This window comes from Triticum aestivum, chromosome 6D (assembly GCF_018294505.1).
Source record: "Triticum aestivum cultivar Chinese Spring chromosome 6D, IWGSC CS RefSeq v2.1, whole genome shotgun sequence".
Classification (NCBI taxonomy): Eukaryota; Viridiplantae; Streptophyta; class Magnoliopsida; order Poales; family Poaceae; genus Triticum; species Triticum aestivum.
The window spans coordinates 16,872,155-16,889,202 of NC_057811.1; the positions used below are offsets into that span (position 1 = coordinate 16,872,155).

Genomic DNA, 17,048 nt, shown 5'->3' on the forward strand with positions numbered 1-17,048 from the left:
CAAATGTCTGCCTGTAGATGCTCTTATGCCCTATTAGCTAAAACCATAAAAATGAAGGAGACACACAAGAAATGCGCAGGCATGATACATTTTCTCATATATCACTTCTCGTAACATATTACAAGCCTCTACTATAGACTAAAGCCCTCCTCAAAGGGGTTGGGTAAGTGCCCACAAAGTCACTTGGCGTGCGTAAAATCACACCGTCCTAATAGGGCACCACACACCTAGACGGCTAGACCCCGGGGGACGTACACGTATATATACAGTGTATATACGTATGCATATACACGTGCACAGTAGGGACAGGCTTATACATGCTGGGGCGTGCCATGGGGTGGGGTGGTAGGCAACGCGAGGATAGCGTTGCGTCGGCCACGCTCAGAGACGTTGTTCTCGGCGATTTTGACACCCGCGCTGTGGAGGCCCTTGCTCTTCTCCTCCTCCGTCCACTCGGCGGCGTAATACTCCTCCTCAGTGGCTCCAGCCGTGGGAAGGAGGAGCATGGAGCCCCACTGTGGGAAATGCACGAGTGTGACAGGGAGCGTGCATGCCATGACCATGATGCCCATGTAGTGAAGCCCTTTGCCAGTGGAGTACTGGGACGACGTGAAGAAGAGGAACTGTGTGAGCCCGCCGCCCACATTACCCCAGCACCGCTCATCCCAGAGATGAGGCTGAGGGAGCGACGGGAGACAAAGGGGATGACACCGTAAACGGCACCACATGCAGCCTCGACGCAGATGGAGTAGAGGACCATGCATGTGATTGAGGTGGGAAGGGTAGTTGCGCGACCGAGACAGAGGCAGAAGGCTCCGCCAGCGGTTTGGAGGATCCATATGTTCCAGAGGCGGGCACGCATGCCAAAGTAGCGGGCACCAAGATCGGAGAGGTATCCGCCCATGGGGCGTGCAAAGATGTTAGCCAATCCGAAGCATGCCGCTATGATGCCAGCAGACCGGAGATCAAGGTGGAAGCTATCGTAGTAGAACTCGGCGATCACATTGTTGGTGGTGAGCTCGACACCCATGCAGTAGCCATAGATGAATATGAAGATCCACGTTCGGTAGTTGGTGACGGCGCCACTCAGAACATTTGAGAACTTGTCCTTGTTCATGTCTCCATTTTTCTGCAGGCTCCTCAAGTTGCCATCAGGAAGGTCTTGTCCCATGGTGAGCACAAGTAGGCCCATCACCACCAACATCATTCCTGGCACAAAGTAGGCGATGCGCCATGCCGTGAAAGATGTTGCACCACTTGCTAAGATGCCATCAAAGACGAGAGGCATGATGAGTTGTGTGGCACCACCACCCATGTCACCCCATCCTGCCGTCAAGCCGCCAACTGTCACGATGATCTTGCTATTGAACATGGTACTGATCCGGTACTGACATGATACAAAAGTGGCAAGTGAGACACCAATGAGGAAGCGGATGGTGATGTATCCGCTAGGACCATCGATGACGGACATGCAGAACACCGCTGGTGCGGAGAGCATGACCAAGAAGGCGTAGCCGTAATGCGGGCCAAGGAGGCCTTGAGAAGATGGCGCCTGATACAGAGGCGACCCCGGCGTTGCCGATGTCGGGCTTGGTAAGGTTGAGGTTGTCACGAATGATGGGGACGAGGGGCGCAGCAGCGAAGGTGGAGACAACGCAGGTGAAGAATGACATCCATCCAAGATGGAAGGCGCGCATATGTGGGTTTCCGAAGGAGAAGATCTTGATAGACTTGGCCTTGTGCTCCGAGTCCACTGGCAGCAAGAAGTTGATGGGCGCTGGGGTGGTGGGAGTTGATGGGCACTTTCCCGACATGGTAGTTTTTAGTCAAAGATTAGTCAAAAAGTGGTAGTTTTTGACACAAATTTGTAAAGTGATACTTTGTAGGCACGGTTTCGCGAAATGTGGCAGTTTCTTGTTAAATACTCGCAAGAAGTTGATGGGTGGTGGGGTGGTGGGAGTGGAGGCGACCTCCATTTCCATATCCTCTTGTGCTGAGGGAGGAAAGCTTCTTCTTCCTTGCTCCTTGGAGCTCTCAGAGATGCAATGTGCTCCGCGAGACAAGTGCTTAGCTAGCTAACTCTCTAGTTTGTAATGGTTGTGTTTGTGCTCGAAACAATGAGAAGGATACATGTATTTATAGCATGCTTCAACCACTTCAGTTTGGCATATTCTTTGGCATATCCTTTCGTCTAGATCGTTCCAGTATTCATTTTCCTTGAGTTGCTCAAATTAATGCACACCATTACTCCATTAGTTATATGTTTGACGTTGTCCTCTGTTTCTTAATTTGTGAGGTTCTCCAACTAACGAAGAGATTCACAAGGATCGTACATCTGTCTTTGTTGAACTTATCAGGGATGCCAAGCTACTTATATGAGATAATATATATGCAGTGCCAGTACATTAACTGTTGCAAGTTCGTACAGGACCGTGCAAAAGAGTTGACACTAGCGGTAGGGTTTATTCGATCTGACTGCAAAACTTGCAGGTTGAGATATTCCTGAAGCGAACTTGATTGTACACTAAGTACAAACTAAAAGTTGACTTTAGGTAGCTGCAGAGCTAGCTGTAGTCTGCAGGTTACAGCATCCAAGATTAATTACTTCTGACTCCACATTTAACGCGTCATTAGGTTGCTAAATTGATACTCCCTCCGTGTCAAAAGTAGAATGCATGTTACTAGCTGCTTATTTTATGGATAATTTCAAATTAAAACATTATGAAGAAAGCAGTGAAAAACCGCATGAAAAATTTATTTTGCTCCAGCAGTGAACAGTTTCCTTTTTGGCAAACTTTTTTTTCCTTGTGTTAATGAAAACCGTCCAAAGCGTTGACTGTGGAGAAATTTTTGACTCGATGTTGCAGTTGCACATGCAGGAGCTGGTGGCAGTAATATTCTGGGCGTGTACTATATTATCTCACCTAATCAAGATCAGGGCTAATTTAAGGTTTATGACAGCCCTAAAAAAATTAAGATCCAGACTAATTGACCAAGGTTAATTAACCAATGCTTTATGTACCTGCTTAACGGTTGGTGAAACCAAAGGCTAGCGCTGTGCAAATCTCATTTCGTTAATTGTTTCATTCATGTGTGTACCTTCTGCGTTTCTGCATCAACAGAGCCTAACTGAGAATTACTTGCAAGTAATGGCGACTTAGTTGTCAGCTTGGCTACTTAAGATATCACAAGGAGCTCGATCTGTGTCCCCATACGTTGAACTTATCAACTGGGTTGCCAAGCTACTTATATCTATGAAAATCTTATATATCATCATTAGACTAAGTGCATAAAATGTACACCCTCCGTTTCATAAATATAAGTCATTTTCGAGATTCCAATATGAACTACATATGAAGCAAAATATATTAACCTACACTCTGAAATACGTCTATATACATTTGTATGTAGTTTGTATTGAAATCTCAAAAAAAGGCTTATACTTAGAAGTTAAGAAGTATGTGAGAAGGTGTACACAAAGCTAGCTACATAGTTGCCATCCAAACGTATAACTCCAATGTACACGATAACACGAGCAGGTACAACCAAGACTGTTCCAATGTACACGATAACTCCAATGTACACGATAACACGACCAGGTACAACCAAGACTGCTCAAACACTTGCCCAGGCGTTGCACATGCAACAGTACGGATCAGTGTTGCTTCCTCGTCATCGATCCATCAACGTAAACTATATAAATTGATCTCCGACGCGCTAATTAAATAGTTGTCATGTCGACCGATCGAGATCTATGTAGAGATCGACAAGATCGTTGTGTATTTCGTTTCAGGATTATCAGGACAAGCTCGCCGATCTAGTCAGCACGACGTGTTGCATGTGTTGCACGTCGCCAAGCTAGCAGAGTATAAGTCAAATTTGGTAGCTTCCCGAGAGTTGTGTGGAAGTCCAATTTGTTAGTTTCAATGTATATGTATACCAAATTAAAGTAGTACTAGTAATTAGCTAGAAGCACTACTAATAACTGGCACTGCCTGTTGCTTATGGTTTATTAAATGCATGGTTAATCGGCAAAAGTGCAGTCGCTAGCGTTAGGCTGGCCATAGTGGGGGTAACATAACTAGTATCATGTACTTGGGACTCGCAAACATGCTTACGTGACAGAAAATTAAAGAAGAGAGAGAGGGTCATAGTAACATAGGTAGATACCGTAACATAATAAATGTTATGCTACTATGTGTCATACATGGCAATAAATGAGACCACCTATAATATTACTTTATGATACTATGCACTATGGATGTATTATCATACACTAGTATCATATGCATGATACTAGTATATGTTACTCCCCACTATGACCAGCCTTAACTAATTGTTAGCCAGGTGATGAAAAACAAGCGCTAAGGGCATGTACAATGGTGCTATCTTAGGAGTGCCATGTAAAATAAATGATGAAGTGAAGGAGAAAGAAATTATAAAGAAAGGTTTGTCTTCTCTTATTTAAGAAATGATCTCCTAGCATAATATGTCTCACCATGTTTTTATGAATAGCTAATTATTGTAGACAAGGCTAAGAAATGACCCATTGTAGACATGTTTTTTTTGTCATCTCTAAATTACATACAAGATTTAAGATAAGATATCTTGTCAATCATTGTACATGCTCTAAAATTGAGAAGAGAAACCCCGGCCCTACAAAGAGTTGACTCCGAAATCACCGGCACATGTAACTGTACGGTGGATGCGTCGTCGTCATCACTGTGTTCAAAAGTCAGGCTCTTGTTCATTAACTAAGCGGTTGGCAGAATCAAGCTGCATCGATCTGCCCCCCGTCAAAAAATAACCTATCTGGGCTGCTGAACCACTTATACTACGAGATAAGCTATATATTTGAGCGGGACACGTTAAGTTCACTGCCGTCGGTTCAGACCTCAGAGAGTTGACCCCGTACGTATAGAGGGTTTATTCGATCTGGCCATGGTGCAGTATTCCAAACGTACTTTGTCCTTCGCTACCTACAAAAGCCGTTCAAGATTAATAATGGACTAGTTGCAAGGGTTGTACATGCAAAGGTACGTTGGTGTCGGCAGTTTTCGGCGATACATAATAATCAGTTATTAGTTGACATCGAGCAGAACCATAATAATCAGTTATTAGTTATTAGTTGACATAATAATGAATGATATGTGTGTTGTTTTGTTTCAAGAAAGAAAACTCATTATGATGCTCATCGTCTAAATCTGAAGTTAAAGTACACAGCATACAACGTTTGCACAAATACCCCGGCCAGCTCCACGCGTCGGAATGAGCGCTGTAGCGCGGGCAGAGTGCCATCAGTGGTTTTTTGCTTTTTCGCTACGTGATTGAAGTGGATATATGTGGTTTTCTGAAGATTTCTTTTCTAGAATGATGGTTTTCGGTTATGAACGTCTCAATTTTGATGGGTTTATGCTATTAATTTGGACGAAGTACAATGCAGGTTTTGCAGACAAAACTTGCGAAAATATTATGAATAAGGTGCTCTGTAGTTGCCTACAGTGCCTTTTAATTTCCCTAGCGGTGGGAACGTATGGGTAGTTGTGAAGGAAAGAAACGGACAGGAGAACGACTCGCATCAGCATCAACGTCCATGTAAAAGAAACCAAATACTAAGTGCTATAATACCTTTTTATGCCGGGGAAGTGCTATAATACCTTTTGACCCAATGCTAGCAAAAAAAAGGAAACAAAGTTCTACACACAAAATATAGCAGTATATATAGTTTGACCATTTGGCACGAAGAGGAACATATATAGTAGCCATCTGGCCACGACAAAGTTTGAAGAATAGTGCTCACACCGTCACACGTACGTACGACAAATGTAAACCAGAATCAGCATGTGCGAATATACAAAAGGATATTCCTAACCTCCAACTAGCTGGGACTTGCTCTGATGACTCTTCAACGCGTGAAGTATAAAAAGATATAACATATTCTTGCAACACTTGGATTAATATGTAAGCCACAAATTTACAAAAGAGATCCTGAATTAAAAAATATTCAGGAATTTGAAAAACATTTCTGAACTTAAGTATTCCTGATTTTTAAAAAGGTTCACTGTTTTTTTAATATTCATGAATTTTAAAATGGAAAAAATATAACAAACATGGTAAAAAGAAATAAATAAAAAAACAGGACAAATGGATTAAAATCAGCAAAAGGCGAAAATATTATTTTTTGGAAAGAAATTTGGTTCCAAAACTGGTCAAAGAAACAGTGCTCGGGCAGCAAATTAGATTTGCCCATATTCGATATGTGCTAAAGATACGAGAACAACATTATATGTGTGTTACTTCAGTACAAAAAGAAGTGGATATATATTTGATAGCAAGTTGAACACTTTATTATCTGGTTGAAACTTTGGGTCCTCCTTGCAGAAAAAGAGTTGGGTGATGTTTTGCTATGTGGCGGAACAGTCCTTGAACCTTATAATAAACCAACAGGCTTACGGTTTGTCCGGTCCGACGATCCACCAAGCATACCAATTCCGGGTTTTATAGCCGATAGTTCAGTCCATGCCGGCGGATTGTAAAACGACGATGTAAAAGTGTCACTAACTAGCAAAAAAAAGGGTGTCCTTAGCAGTAACTTGCCGTGGATTTTACTTACGTACAGTAAGCCAATCGCCAAAAGAGTTTAGGGAACACAAATTGAGTAAGTGGTAACTAAAATATCCTGGCGGTGAAAGTGAGAGCTATTGATCAAGTGGACGTTTATAATTGTAGGTGCACCGTACAAGATCATCAGTTGGCTCTTGAAAAGCACCAGCACATGGATGCAACTGAACGGTGGCTGACTGCGTCTTCATCGTTCATAGACAAATTATTAGTTGGCGGCGTTAAGTTGCGTCTCTCTGTCCTCCGCCGTCGAGCCTATCTCTACGCTGCTCAACCACTTATATGGGATAAGTTATATACTCTCTTCGTTTTTAAATATAAGTCTTTTAAGAAATTTAACTATAGACTACATACGAAGCAAAATAAGTGAACATATACTCTAAAAAAGCGTCTATATACATCAGAATATAGTCTCTATAGTGGAATCTCTAAAAAGACTTATTTTTATGAACTGATGGAGTATTTGAATGGGACTGCACCTGCACAGTTGTTGCAGGTACAGAGCCGTTCAAAGAATTGACACTGCATATTGGAGGCTTATTCTCTTATTTGATCTAACTACAAAAATCGTACAAATTAACAACTTGCTAGTTGCGGCGGTTGCACATGCAAGAGCACGGTCGGTGGTGCCAGCAGGTTTAATTCTCCGTTTTCCAGTTTGTTCAGTTGGCTCAAGAACTAGTTTAGTTGTATGCTCGATCATTGAGCAAAATTGAAGAAAGTAGGAGTACTCCAACAAAAGTAGCCAAGTAGTACTGCAACACGAAGGTAGCCAGGCTGCAACTTGCACTAGTGTTTCTGTTCGACCTTGCCATACACAAAGGAGAGTATGTGGCAAAAGGACCATCATCAAGTCTGGCCATATGGGCGCACCGCGAGGGCCGGCTTTCCTCAAGCAAGTGTCCTGGATGAAGGTGCTAGAGACAAAAGTTAATGTAATGCTGATTTTGCATGGAAAACCCTTTAAAAAAATTAAATTACTAGGAATTGGAGGCTTAAACGACACACGAATCACCTCACCTCCGATGTGCACCATGTGTGCCCACTGCTTCGGACCAAGGGTGGTGAACATCCTGACGATCGACCAAGAACCAACTCCAAGCATCTCAGCGGCAACAAAAAATCCAGAGGCCTTCGATTGTCGACTTAACCGATGTCAATCATATCAATTATAGAGGAGGGTCGAGCATGATCGACACTCTCAAAGCAATAGAGCCGCGGGAAAGTGCAGTATAGAAAGTACGATGGTGGTACCGCCTCCCAACATGATACCAACAATTGCAACATATGGTTTTTAATGTTTCTACCTGCGGAAAATGAGAGCTTGGAGGAGAGAAATAGAAGTCATCGCCTGCTGACTTCCTTGGCCGACCGTGATACACCGTGTGACTGCCTACCTCTGTAATAACATCGCCAATCCTTAGGTGCCTACTAACGGCAGGGTTCTCTACGACCCGTGTCGTCGTCCATATCTCATGAAACCTACCTCCTCTTGCTCCAATATGAATGATCAACCATGGTTGCAGATGTTGCTTAGTTCCCTGCTCTCGAGAAGGACAACACTTGGACGCTCTTCCCTCGACTGCATAACGTAATGTCGTCAGTAGAAAATTGGTATTCAAGGTGAAAGAGAAGGCCGATGATAACGTAAATAACTAAAATTCTTTTTCCAAAGGGTTTTCTCTATGCTTTGATGGCGACAATCTTGATACTTTAAGTCTGGTCATCAGACCAATGAATGTCCGACTTGTCCAAGCCCTTGATGTCTTGCGTGGCTTCATCAAATTGACATCAACAATACTTTTTGACATGCTAAGGCGGCCTATATGCATCAACTGGATGGCTTTGAAGATGCTCGTTGCCCAAGCTATGTCTCCAAACTTCAACAATTACCACGTGCATGGTACTCATGACTCACTTGTTCCTATTGAAATGGTGCCGTCGTTTCACTGACCAACTCGTTTAGTCCTTCCCATTGAAGGACCTTGACTTGATGCGGTATTTTTTAGGCATTAATGCGCCTTGCAATCCCCCCCGAGTTGAGACTTACTCATAAAAAGCAAGCCAATGATCACACAGACTTGGAGAACTGCAAGGCAGTCTATACCCCCATGAATGGTGAAGAGATTTTATCACGGTATGTTGCCCAAGTATTGAATGATGAGGATGCCTTCGGCCACCGTTGCACCAATAGAGGTTTGCAATACTTGAGAGAGTAGGATTTTCCCCTACTATATAGAGAAAACAAACAAATGACCCACGTTGTTGAGAAAATCCTCTTTAGGCTGATAAAAAAATCTAGAATACACAAGGCGAGCACTGCCATGAAGCACTTGGTGCACGAATGAATTTGACCATCTTGCCGCTGAGCAAAGTTGCATGAGTGGATGGACCACAATTAGAAGTACCCACGGCCACCGACGGCTCACCAACCCGTGTCTCCTGAAAGAAACCACCATACTTTAGCTTAACGTCTCCACAAGACTGCCACTAGAGAATGCCATCTAGCTACCCTCTCACTCTATACAGAGGAGCACCGACCCTACAGGCAAGCATGCAGGACCAACAGGTAAGCCAACATGGCCACGTGTAATAGATAGTAGGTAAGCGTGACCACTACATGCCATAGCAAAGGTTGCTCTAGGTAACGATCCAAGCCTATGCCACACGACTAGAGGAGATATACAAACTAATGACACTCCTAATAGAGTCAAGACTCAAAGCGCCACCATCATCGCGTCTGCCAGAACAGACATCGGTTTTCACTCAGGCATTGAAGAGTGGGAGGGAGGAAATCTAAGGTGACGCCCCTGAGAAGAATGCAACGCTTGAATGCTTCAACGATGCCAACGCCAAAGAACGAAACTTTTGCTCGCCACCTTCCTCACACCTCCGAAGCCACTAGGGCTCACCACGAGGATGGGCCCACCATGCTAAATCATGGTCTCCAGATCGATATCAGAGCTTATCCGCTGCCACAGGTACCACCCTCATCAGGACCCCACTATAGTTCCCATAGCCAACTACATGGACAAGGGGAGTCGCCAACAATCACTTCACGGATGCTTGCTGGAGTACAAACCTTCCAGGGCCACCGCCCGCCCGTCCAAGGTCGTGAGCCCCAACTCCACCACATGACTTCATGGGTGTGGTCGAGTAGATGTACGATGATAAGGTTCTCCTTCTACACCGTGGCACGATAGTAGTCATGTGACCATGGAGAATCTAGTGAAGAATCGTCCACACTGACATCCCTAACCAGTATCGGCTGGATTTGGGCAGGGACAAGCTTATGGCAGCAATCGTCAGCCCGCCAGTAGGCATGGAGTACCTTGCAACCCCCTAGCCACAGCATCGGGGCCCAGTGTTGGAGCTTGATCACTAGCCTAGTGAAGACACATCATCTGATATGATGATTGGGGAAAATTCACAGTGAGAGCTAGGTTTTACGCTAGGCGGGCCATAAGGAGGAGCGCGAGGGACATTGTGGACTCATCACCACCGAGCCGCAAGGAGCTCTGGCTTAGCGATACTGACTAAAGACAGCGAAGGAAATGGACCTGGGAAAAGGGGGGCATTTGCTGCGGCGGGGTGGGCGCCGCCCGAGAGAGAGGCAATACGGGATAGAAGGGGTTGCTTTTCAGCCTTGGTATATGGAGATCGCCTTCTACACTCTCGAATGGACGCAGGTCGGGTCGGATGGTCAGCTCTCTACCGGTGGTTCACGATCTTTTGTCGTCCAACCTTGATTTCTATGTGCTTATAGCCAACTGTGTCGTATTGAACTGTGGAAGTGCCTCGATATGTCGTACATGTAGTAGTACAAGTTGTCCTTTCTCACATTGCTGGCAAGGTCGAAGCCGACAAGGAGGACATATGTAACCTCCTCAGAGAGATCCAACCATCTGCTGGTTGGCAGGAGTGCTACAAATTTGTCAGCGAGTGACTGGCCTCTCAACTGGTTTACTTCTCTAGTAAGCAAATATGCCAGAGACAAATTACACCATACTCCGATGTGGATGTGGATAATCATATAAGGATACAATCAAACTTTAGGTTACGAAGTTAGAATTTTGATGCACGTAGCATGCAACCACCCCGCTCCGTACGCAATGATTTTGTGGCGTAGGACTTTGTTTATGTATCTCGTGTTTCCAAGTTAATAGGCTTTGATTATGCAATGCGATCAGAAACATGTTTATAGAAAACAAAAAATGTTCAAACGCGGAGATGACACGGAGATTCGTGACCTATCCCAAATAAATTTTGCTAGGCTTCCAATGACAGGTTGCTAGTCTCTATCTTCCATCTTATACATAGCAAACGTACGGTGGTTGCCACGGAAGCGTACGGAGTGCAATATTCTGGCTTCAAATTAAGTTGGGTGATCTATAGCCTGAGCTCTCATTAGCTGGCATCGAGATCTGGCATGACAAATACATTTTGTCTTTAGGAGTCCAGACTCTAGAGAGTTGACATTAGGCACTGCCCTACAGGAGCAAGAGTACGGATTGGTCACATACGGTGGTTGACATGGACCGGGTATTCTAAACCTCCAGTCATGGGCAGCTACCATCACTCTTGGGCAGCTAGCATGGAAAGAGTTTGCTCCAGCTAGTTGCAAGTACGGCCAGTGTAGTACGGTACCTGCATCATCATCAGCAACCTAATGCCCGTACTATATGCATTGGTGTTAGCGACAGGAGGGGCGTTTTGCTTCGCGTTTTGCTGCTTACCTAGTTTACTTAGGTGGCATAGCTTAGTATTGACAAACGTTGGTGAAAGCAATTGGTGTACCGGTTGCCTTGTCATATGTGGATTCTGGCCGTACATGCATCACCGGTGCTCTCGAAAGTCCTCATTCGACAGGCAAGCAAGTTCTTGGAAGCACGGTTGTAAGTGTGTTTAATAAAATGTTACATATGCCAAATTGACCAACTTAATTAATTCGTGCTAACTATCCATGTTTGTGAAAACGATCGGCAACGGGCTTTTCAAATTAGTGTTGTGACGTCTTCGATGTCTTAAGCATCATCTTCTCGTACAGATAGAACTATGGTGAAAAGGCCACTTCCAGCCAAAAAAAGGACAAAGTTGTGTCTCCGCTGAGATACAATCAAGCGTTTGCATGAAGTGACATTTAGTACGTTGATCAGTGGACGTTTGGTTTTGCTTACGAACCTTGTATATCTTTCTTAACTATACAGGGATTGTAATGCATAGATCACACGGAGACGAGGTGTCCTCCGTTGAATTTTATAGGGTTTCAAAACTAAAATGATTTTAGATCAACCAGCTATATAATAGGAGTAGTATATGATCGGGATTGCTGAGTGCATTGCATGGTTATATTTCAGGACTGCATATGCCACAAGCATTGCAACAACAAAAAAGTGGAATCAGTCCCATCAGAGCCATCCAATCGAGATCTATGTGGTCTCGTACCTTCTTCCACTAACTGATTTCTCTATTCATCTTCTTCCTCATCTGTTTCACAACCTCTCATGTCTAAATAAAGGGAGTCCTAGGTCCTCATTCATCATCCAATCTTAGATCCAACTATCGTTAGATATCCCATACACCATTGTAATCCTCTGCATGAGGTATCCCCTCACCATGAATATAACAAGAAGCAAGATGTAAGGTATTACTCTTCGGAGGCCCGAACCTGGATAAACTGTGTGTGTAGACTCCATCCTGGTACTTATGATCTCGTCATGAACCCTATGGAAGGATTTGACGGGAATTTGATGCATAGCATGCAACCACCCCGCTCCGTACGTTGATTTTCTGGTGTAGGATTTAGTTTATGTATCTCACGTTTCTAAGTTACCAGGCTCTAATTACGCAGTGTGATCAGAAACTTGTTTATATAAAACAAAAAAGTCTTCAAACGCGGAGATGACACGGAGATTTGTGACCTGTCCCAAATAAATTTGCTAGGCTGCCAATGACAGGTTGCTAATCTCTAATATTCCATCTTATACACAGCAAACGTACGGTGGTTGCTACGGAAGCGTACGGAGTGCAATGTTCTGGCTTCAAATTAAGGTGGGTGATCTAGTATAACCTGAAATCTCATTAGCTGGCATCGAGATCCGGCATGACAAGTGCATTTTGTCTTAAGCAAGTCCAGAGAGCTGACATCAGCCACGCCATTCAGTAGCAAGTGTACAGATTGGTCACCTACAGTGCTTGATATGGACCGGGTATTCTAAACCTCCAGTCATGGGCAGCTAGCATCACTCATGGGCAGCTAGCATGCAAAGAGTTTGCAAGTACGGCCGATGTAGTACGGTACTTTATGCATTGATGTTAGCGTTTTGCTTCATGTTTTGTTGCTTAGCTAGTTTACTTAGGTGCTAATAGCTCAGCATATATTGATAAACGTTGGTGAAAGCAATTGGCGTACCAGTTGCCTTGTCATATGTGGATTATGGCCGTACATGCATCACCAGTGCTCCCAAAAGTCCTCAGTCGGCAGGCAAGCAAGTTCTTGGAAGCGGCGGTTGTAAGTGTGTCTCAAACAATCTTACATATGACAAATTGACAAACATAAATAATTCGTGGTAACTATCCATGTTTGTGAAAACGATCGGTAGCGGGCTTTTCAAATTAATGGTGTACATCTCCCGTATCTCAAGGCGTCACTGTCACGTACAAGTGAAATGGTCACTTCCAGCGAAAAGAGGACAAAGTTGCCCCCCCCCCCCCCCTAAGATACAATCAAGCGTTTGCATGAAGTGACGTTTACTTAATTAGTGGACGTTCGCTTTTGCTTACGAAGCTTGTATATCTTTCTTACCTATACGGGGATTCTAACGCGGAGATCACACGGAGACGAGGTGTTGTCCGTTGAATCTTAGGGCTGCAAACCTAAAATGTTTTTAGATCGACAAGCTATATATGATCATAACATATGATCGGGATTGTTGAGCGCACTGCATGGTTATTTTTCAGGCCGCATATGCCACAAGCATCGAGAAAAAGAAAACAATGGCAATCAGTCCCTTCAGAGCCGCCCAATCGAGATCTAAGTGGTCTCCTACCTCCTTCTTCCTCTAACGGTTTTCCCTATTCATCTTCTTCCTCGTCTGCTTCACAAGATGAAACAAATGATATCTTGGAAAAGAGTCCATTTAAACTCTTTGGCTGCGTAATAGTGTGTGTTGTGAAAATTCTGATGCATTTTTCTGGGAACGTCTGATTTTACATAAATTGCTAGCAACTATATATGAGATCTACCGCAGATCCTGTTTTTGCACGCTAATTCGTAGCATCTAGTTAAAGTACTTCTTCTACGTTACAGAAGTTTGAAGACTGCGAAAAGAGTTGACCCTGTGGCTGCGAACACATGCAAGATATTGAGTACGGTAGTACATCCTGTTTATGATATTCTGGAAGCAAACAAAGATGGATGGGTGATCTATAGCCTGAGATCTCATTAGTTTTTGTTTCTGTTTCTTGAAATGAAGAGCTCATTAGTTAGACATCAAGACTGGGATCAGCAATTAATCGCGCCTTAAGCAACCTTTCGTTACTGGTAAACAGGTCTAGATGCCTTCATGGCTGTCAGGACACGCATGCAAAAGAGTTGACCGTAGCTACAAACGCATCTTTTGATCAAACTGTACGGTTGGGTACGTGGTTGCTGTAGAAGTTTAATCAGTTGGAGTGCTACGCTATTCGTGCTGCAGACATCGGTTCTTTAAAGTCTAAAGTTTAAACCCTCCATTAATTGGCATCGACACACCAACAACCATCTCTACAACGACTCTAGTCTAGCTATATAGTATATAACTGGGGTCTAGAAGAAAAATATTAATGTCTTGAATATTATAGAGAAAATATAATAACAAGTCTTCAGCATTATGGCCCATACACATGCAAGAACATCGAGTTAGTACGGAGTAGGGTGGTTGCTTATATTCGGGCTGCGCCGATCATCATTGATAACCTAAAGTCTGACCCTACTTCATGTATATTTCATGCTAATATTTCAGTTTTTAGCTACTTTTGCTAGCTAGCTACATAACCAGAAGCTTGCGAAAATGATTGCTATTCTACAAATATGTAGTTGTATGCATGTCCTATTCATCCATCGCCTTCGACGCCAGCTGCATGCTACCGCACAAGGGCAAGTTCTACTTGAACAGTTATGCTACAACATGCAGGGAGCACTAGTACCTTCTGAGGAAGTCACACGCACCGTGGAATCATCTTCCATTTATTTTAATTTCCGCGGGAAACTTGAGAGCTTTATTCAACTAATGCATTCCTTTTCCGGACAGCCAAGAGGCTGCTGAGCAGGAAGCTGGGGTCTCATCGAGCCAGTTCTCAGTAAAATACGCAAGCAGACTTTGCACAAAGACGAGTTGGAAGGTTGGCCGATCTGTACACATGCTGAATTACAAAAGATTTAAACTCAGAAGCTAGCTCTTAGTTCATCTGAGAGCAGCGCCACCACAGAGCATGATGTTTCCCGAGGTCGACTGACTGAAGGCAGTCGGTTTCCATTGTTGCTTGCTTGAAGCATCAAACATGTGCAGAAGTACAAAACAACGATGGAAATGGATCCACGAGGAATGTGTAGGTACGATACATTTTTTCTTATATCCCATCTCGTAACATATTACAAGACCCTAAAAACATTCTACAAACCGCCTCCAAGGGGTTGGGTAAGCGCCCACAAAGTCACGTGGTGTGGAAAATTACACCGTCTTAATAGGGCATCAAACACCTAGACCCTAGAGGAACGTGCATGTACATACACAGTGTATATACATATGCATATATACGTGCACGGTAGGGAGGTAGAAAAAACTCGAGTCTTATACGTGTTGGGGGGTTACGTGAGGTGGGGTACCAGGTACGGCGAGGATGGCGTTGCGTCTGCCACGCTCAGAGACACTGTTCTCGGCGAACTTGATGCCCGCGTTGTGTAGGCCCTTGCTCTTCTCCTCCTCGGTCCACTCGGCGGCGTAGTAGTCCTCCTCGGTCGCACCTGCGGTGGGTGGGAGGAGCATGGAGCCCCACTGCGGGAAGTGCACGAGCGCGACTGGGAGGGTGCACGCCATGACCATGATTCCCATGTACTGGAGCCCTTTGCCTGTGGAGTATTGCGACGACGTGAAAAAGAGGAACTGTGTGAGCCCGCCGCCCACATTACCGCCCGCGCCGCTCATGCCGGAAATGAGGCCGAGAGAGCGCCGAGAGACGAAGGGGATGACACCATAGACGGCACCACAAGCAGCCTCGACACAGATGGAGTAGAGGACCATGCATGTGATTGAGGTGGGAAGGGTAGTTGCGCGACCGAGACAGAGGCAGAAGGCTCCGCCGGCGGTCTGGAGGATCCAGATGTTCCAGAGCCGGGCACGCATGCCGAAGTACCGAGCACCGAGGTCGGAGAGGTAGCCACCCATCGGACGTGCGAAGACATTGGCCAAGCCAAAGCACGCGGCTATGGTGCCAGCGGCCCGAAGGTCGAGGTGGAAGCTGTCGTAGTAGTACTCAGCGATCACGTTGTTGGTGGTGAGCTCGACGCCCATGCAGTAGCCATAGATGAAGACGAAGATCCACGTGCGGTAGTTGGTGACGGCGCCACGCAGAACATTGGAGAACTTATCCTTGTTCATGTCTCCATTCTTCTGCAGACTCCTCAAGTTGCCATCAGGAAGGTCTTGCCCCATGGTGAGGACGAGTAATCCCATCACCACCAACATCATTCCTGGTACGAAGTATGCGAGGCGCCATGCAGTGAAAGGCGTTGCACCACATGCCAAAATGGCATCGAAGACGAGAGGCATGATGAGCTGTGTGGCACCGCCACCCATGTCTCCCCATCCCGCCGTCAAGCCACCGACGGTCCCGATGATCTTGCTATTGAACATGGTGCTCACCCAATACTGGCAGGAGACGAAAGTGGCAAGTGAGATACCAATGAGGAAACGGATTGTGATGTATCCACCGGGGCCATCAATGACGGACATGCAAAACACCGCTGGCGCGGAGAGCATGACCAAGAAGGCGCAGCCATAACGTGGGCCAAGGAGGTCGCAGATGGCGCCCATGGCCAGCCTTGAGAAGATGGCTCCGGAGACGGAGGCGACCCCGGCGTTGCCGATGTCGGCCTTGGTGAGGTTGAGGTTGTCGCGGATGATGGGGATGAGCGGCGCAGCAGCGAAGGTGGAGACAACGCAGGTGAAGAAGGACATCCATCCGAGATGGAAGGCACGCATGTGTGGGTTGCCGAAGGAGAAGATCTTGATGGACTTGGCCTTGTGCTCAGAGTCCACCGGCAGCAAGAAGTTGATGGGCGCTGGGGTGGTGGGAGTGGAGGCGACCTCCATTTCCATATCCTCTTGTGCTGAGGGAGGAAAGCTTCTTCTTCCTTGCTCCTTGGAGCTCTCAGAGCTGCAATGTGT

At 45.2% G+C, this 17,048-nt stretch overlaps 1 protein-coding gene and 1 pseudogene across 1 annotated transcript; both read right to left on the bottom strand.

The window, feature by feature from the left end:
• Positions 1-311: 311 nt before the first annotated feature.
• Positions 312-1,814, bottom strand: LOC123142336 (high-affinity nitrate transporter 2.1-like; annotated as a pseudogene).
• A 13,144-nt stretch (positions 1,815-14,958) lies between these two features.
• Positions 14,959-16,979, bottom strand: LOC123140808 (high-affinity nitrate transporter 2.1-like). The gene is made up of 3 exons (XM_044560088.1): positions 15,461-16,979; positions 15,119-15,174; positions 14,959-15,024 (listed from the first exon to the last, which is right to left on the bottom strand). Exons 1-3 carry the CDS (start codon positions 16,977-16,979, stop codon positions 14,959-14,961), a joined length of 1,641 nt encoding a protein of 546 aa, XP_044416023.1.
• Positions 16,980-17,048: the final 69 nt, after the last annotated feature.

Bases quoted from the DNA above. Each gene is read 5' to 3' on its own strand.
- LOC123140808 (XM_044560088.1), bottom strand. From the start codon at position 16,979: ATGGAAATGGAGGTCGCCTCCACTCCCACCACCCCAGCGCCCATCAAC. The intron at 15,175-15,460 runs ACGTATAAGACT...TCGTTGTTTTGT, and splicing joins ACCTCACGTAACCCCCCAAC to ACTTCTGCACATGTTTGATG. The intron at 15,025-15,118 runs GTCAGTCGACCT...TTTGTAATTCAG, and splicing joins ATGGAAACCGACTGCCTTCA to CATGTGTACAGATCGGCCAA.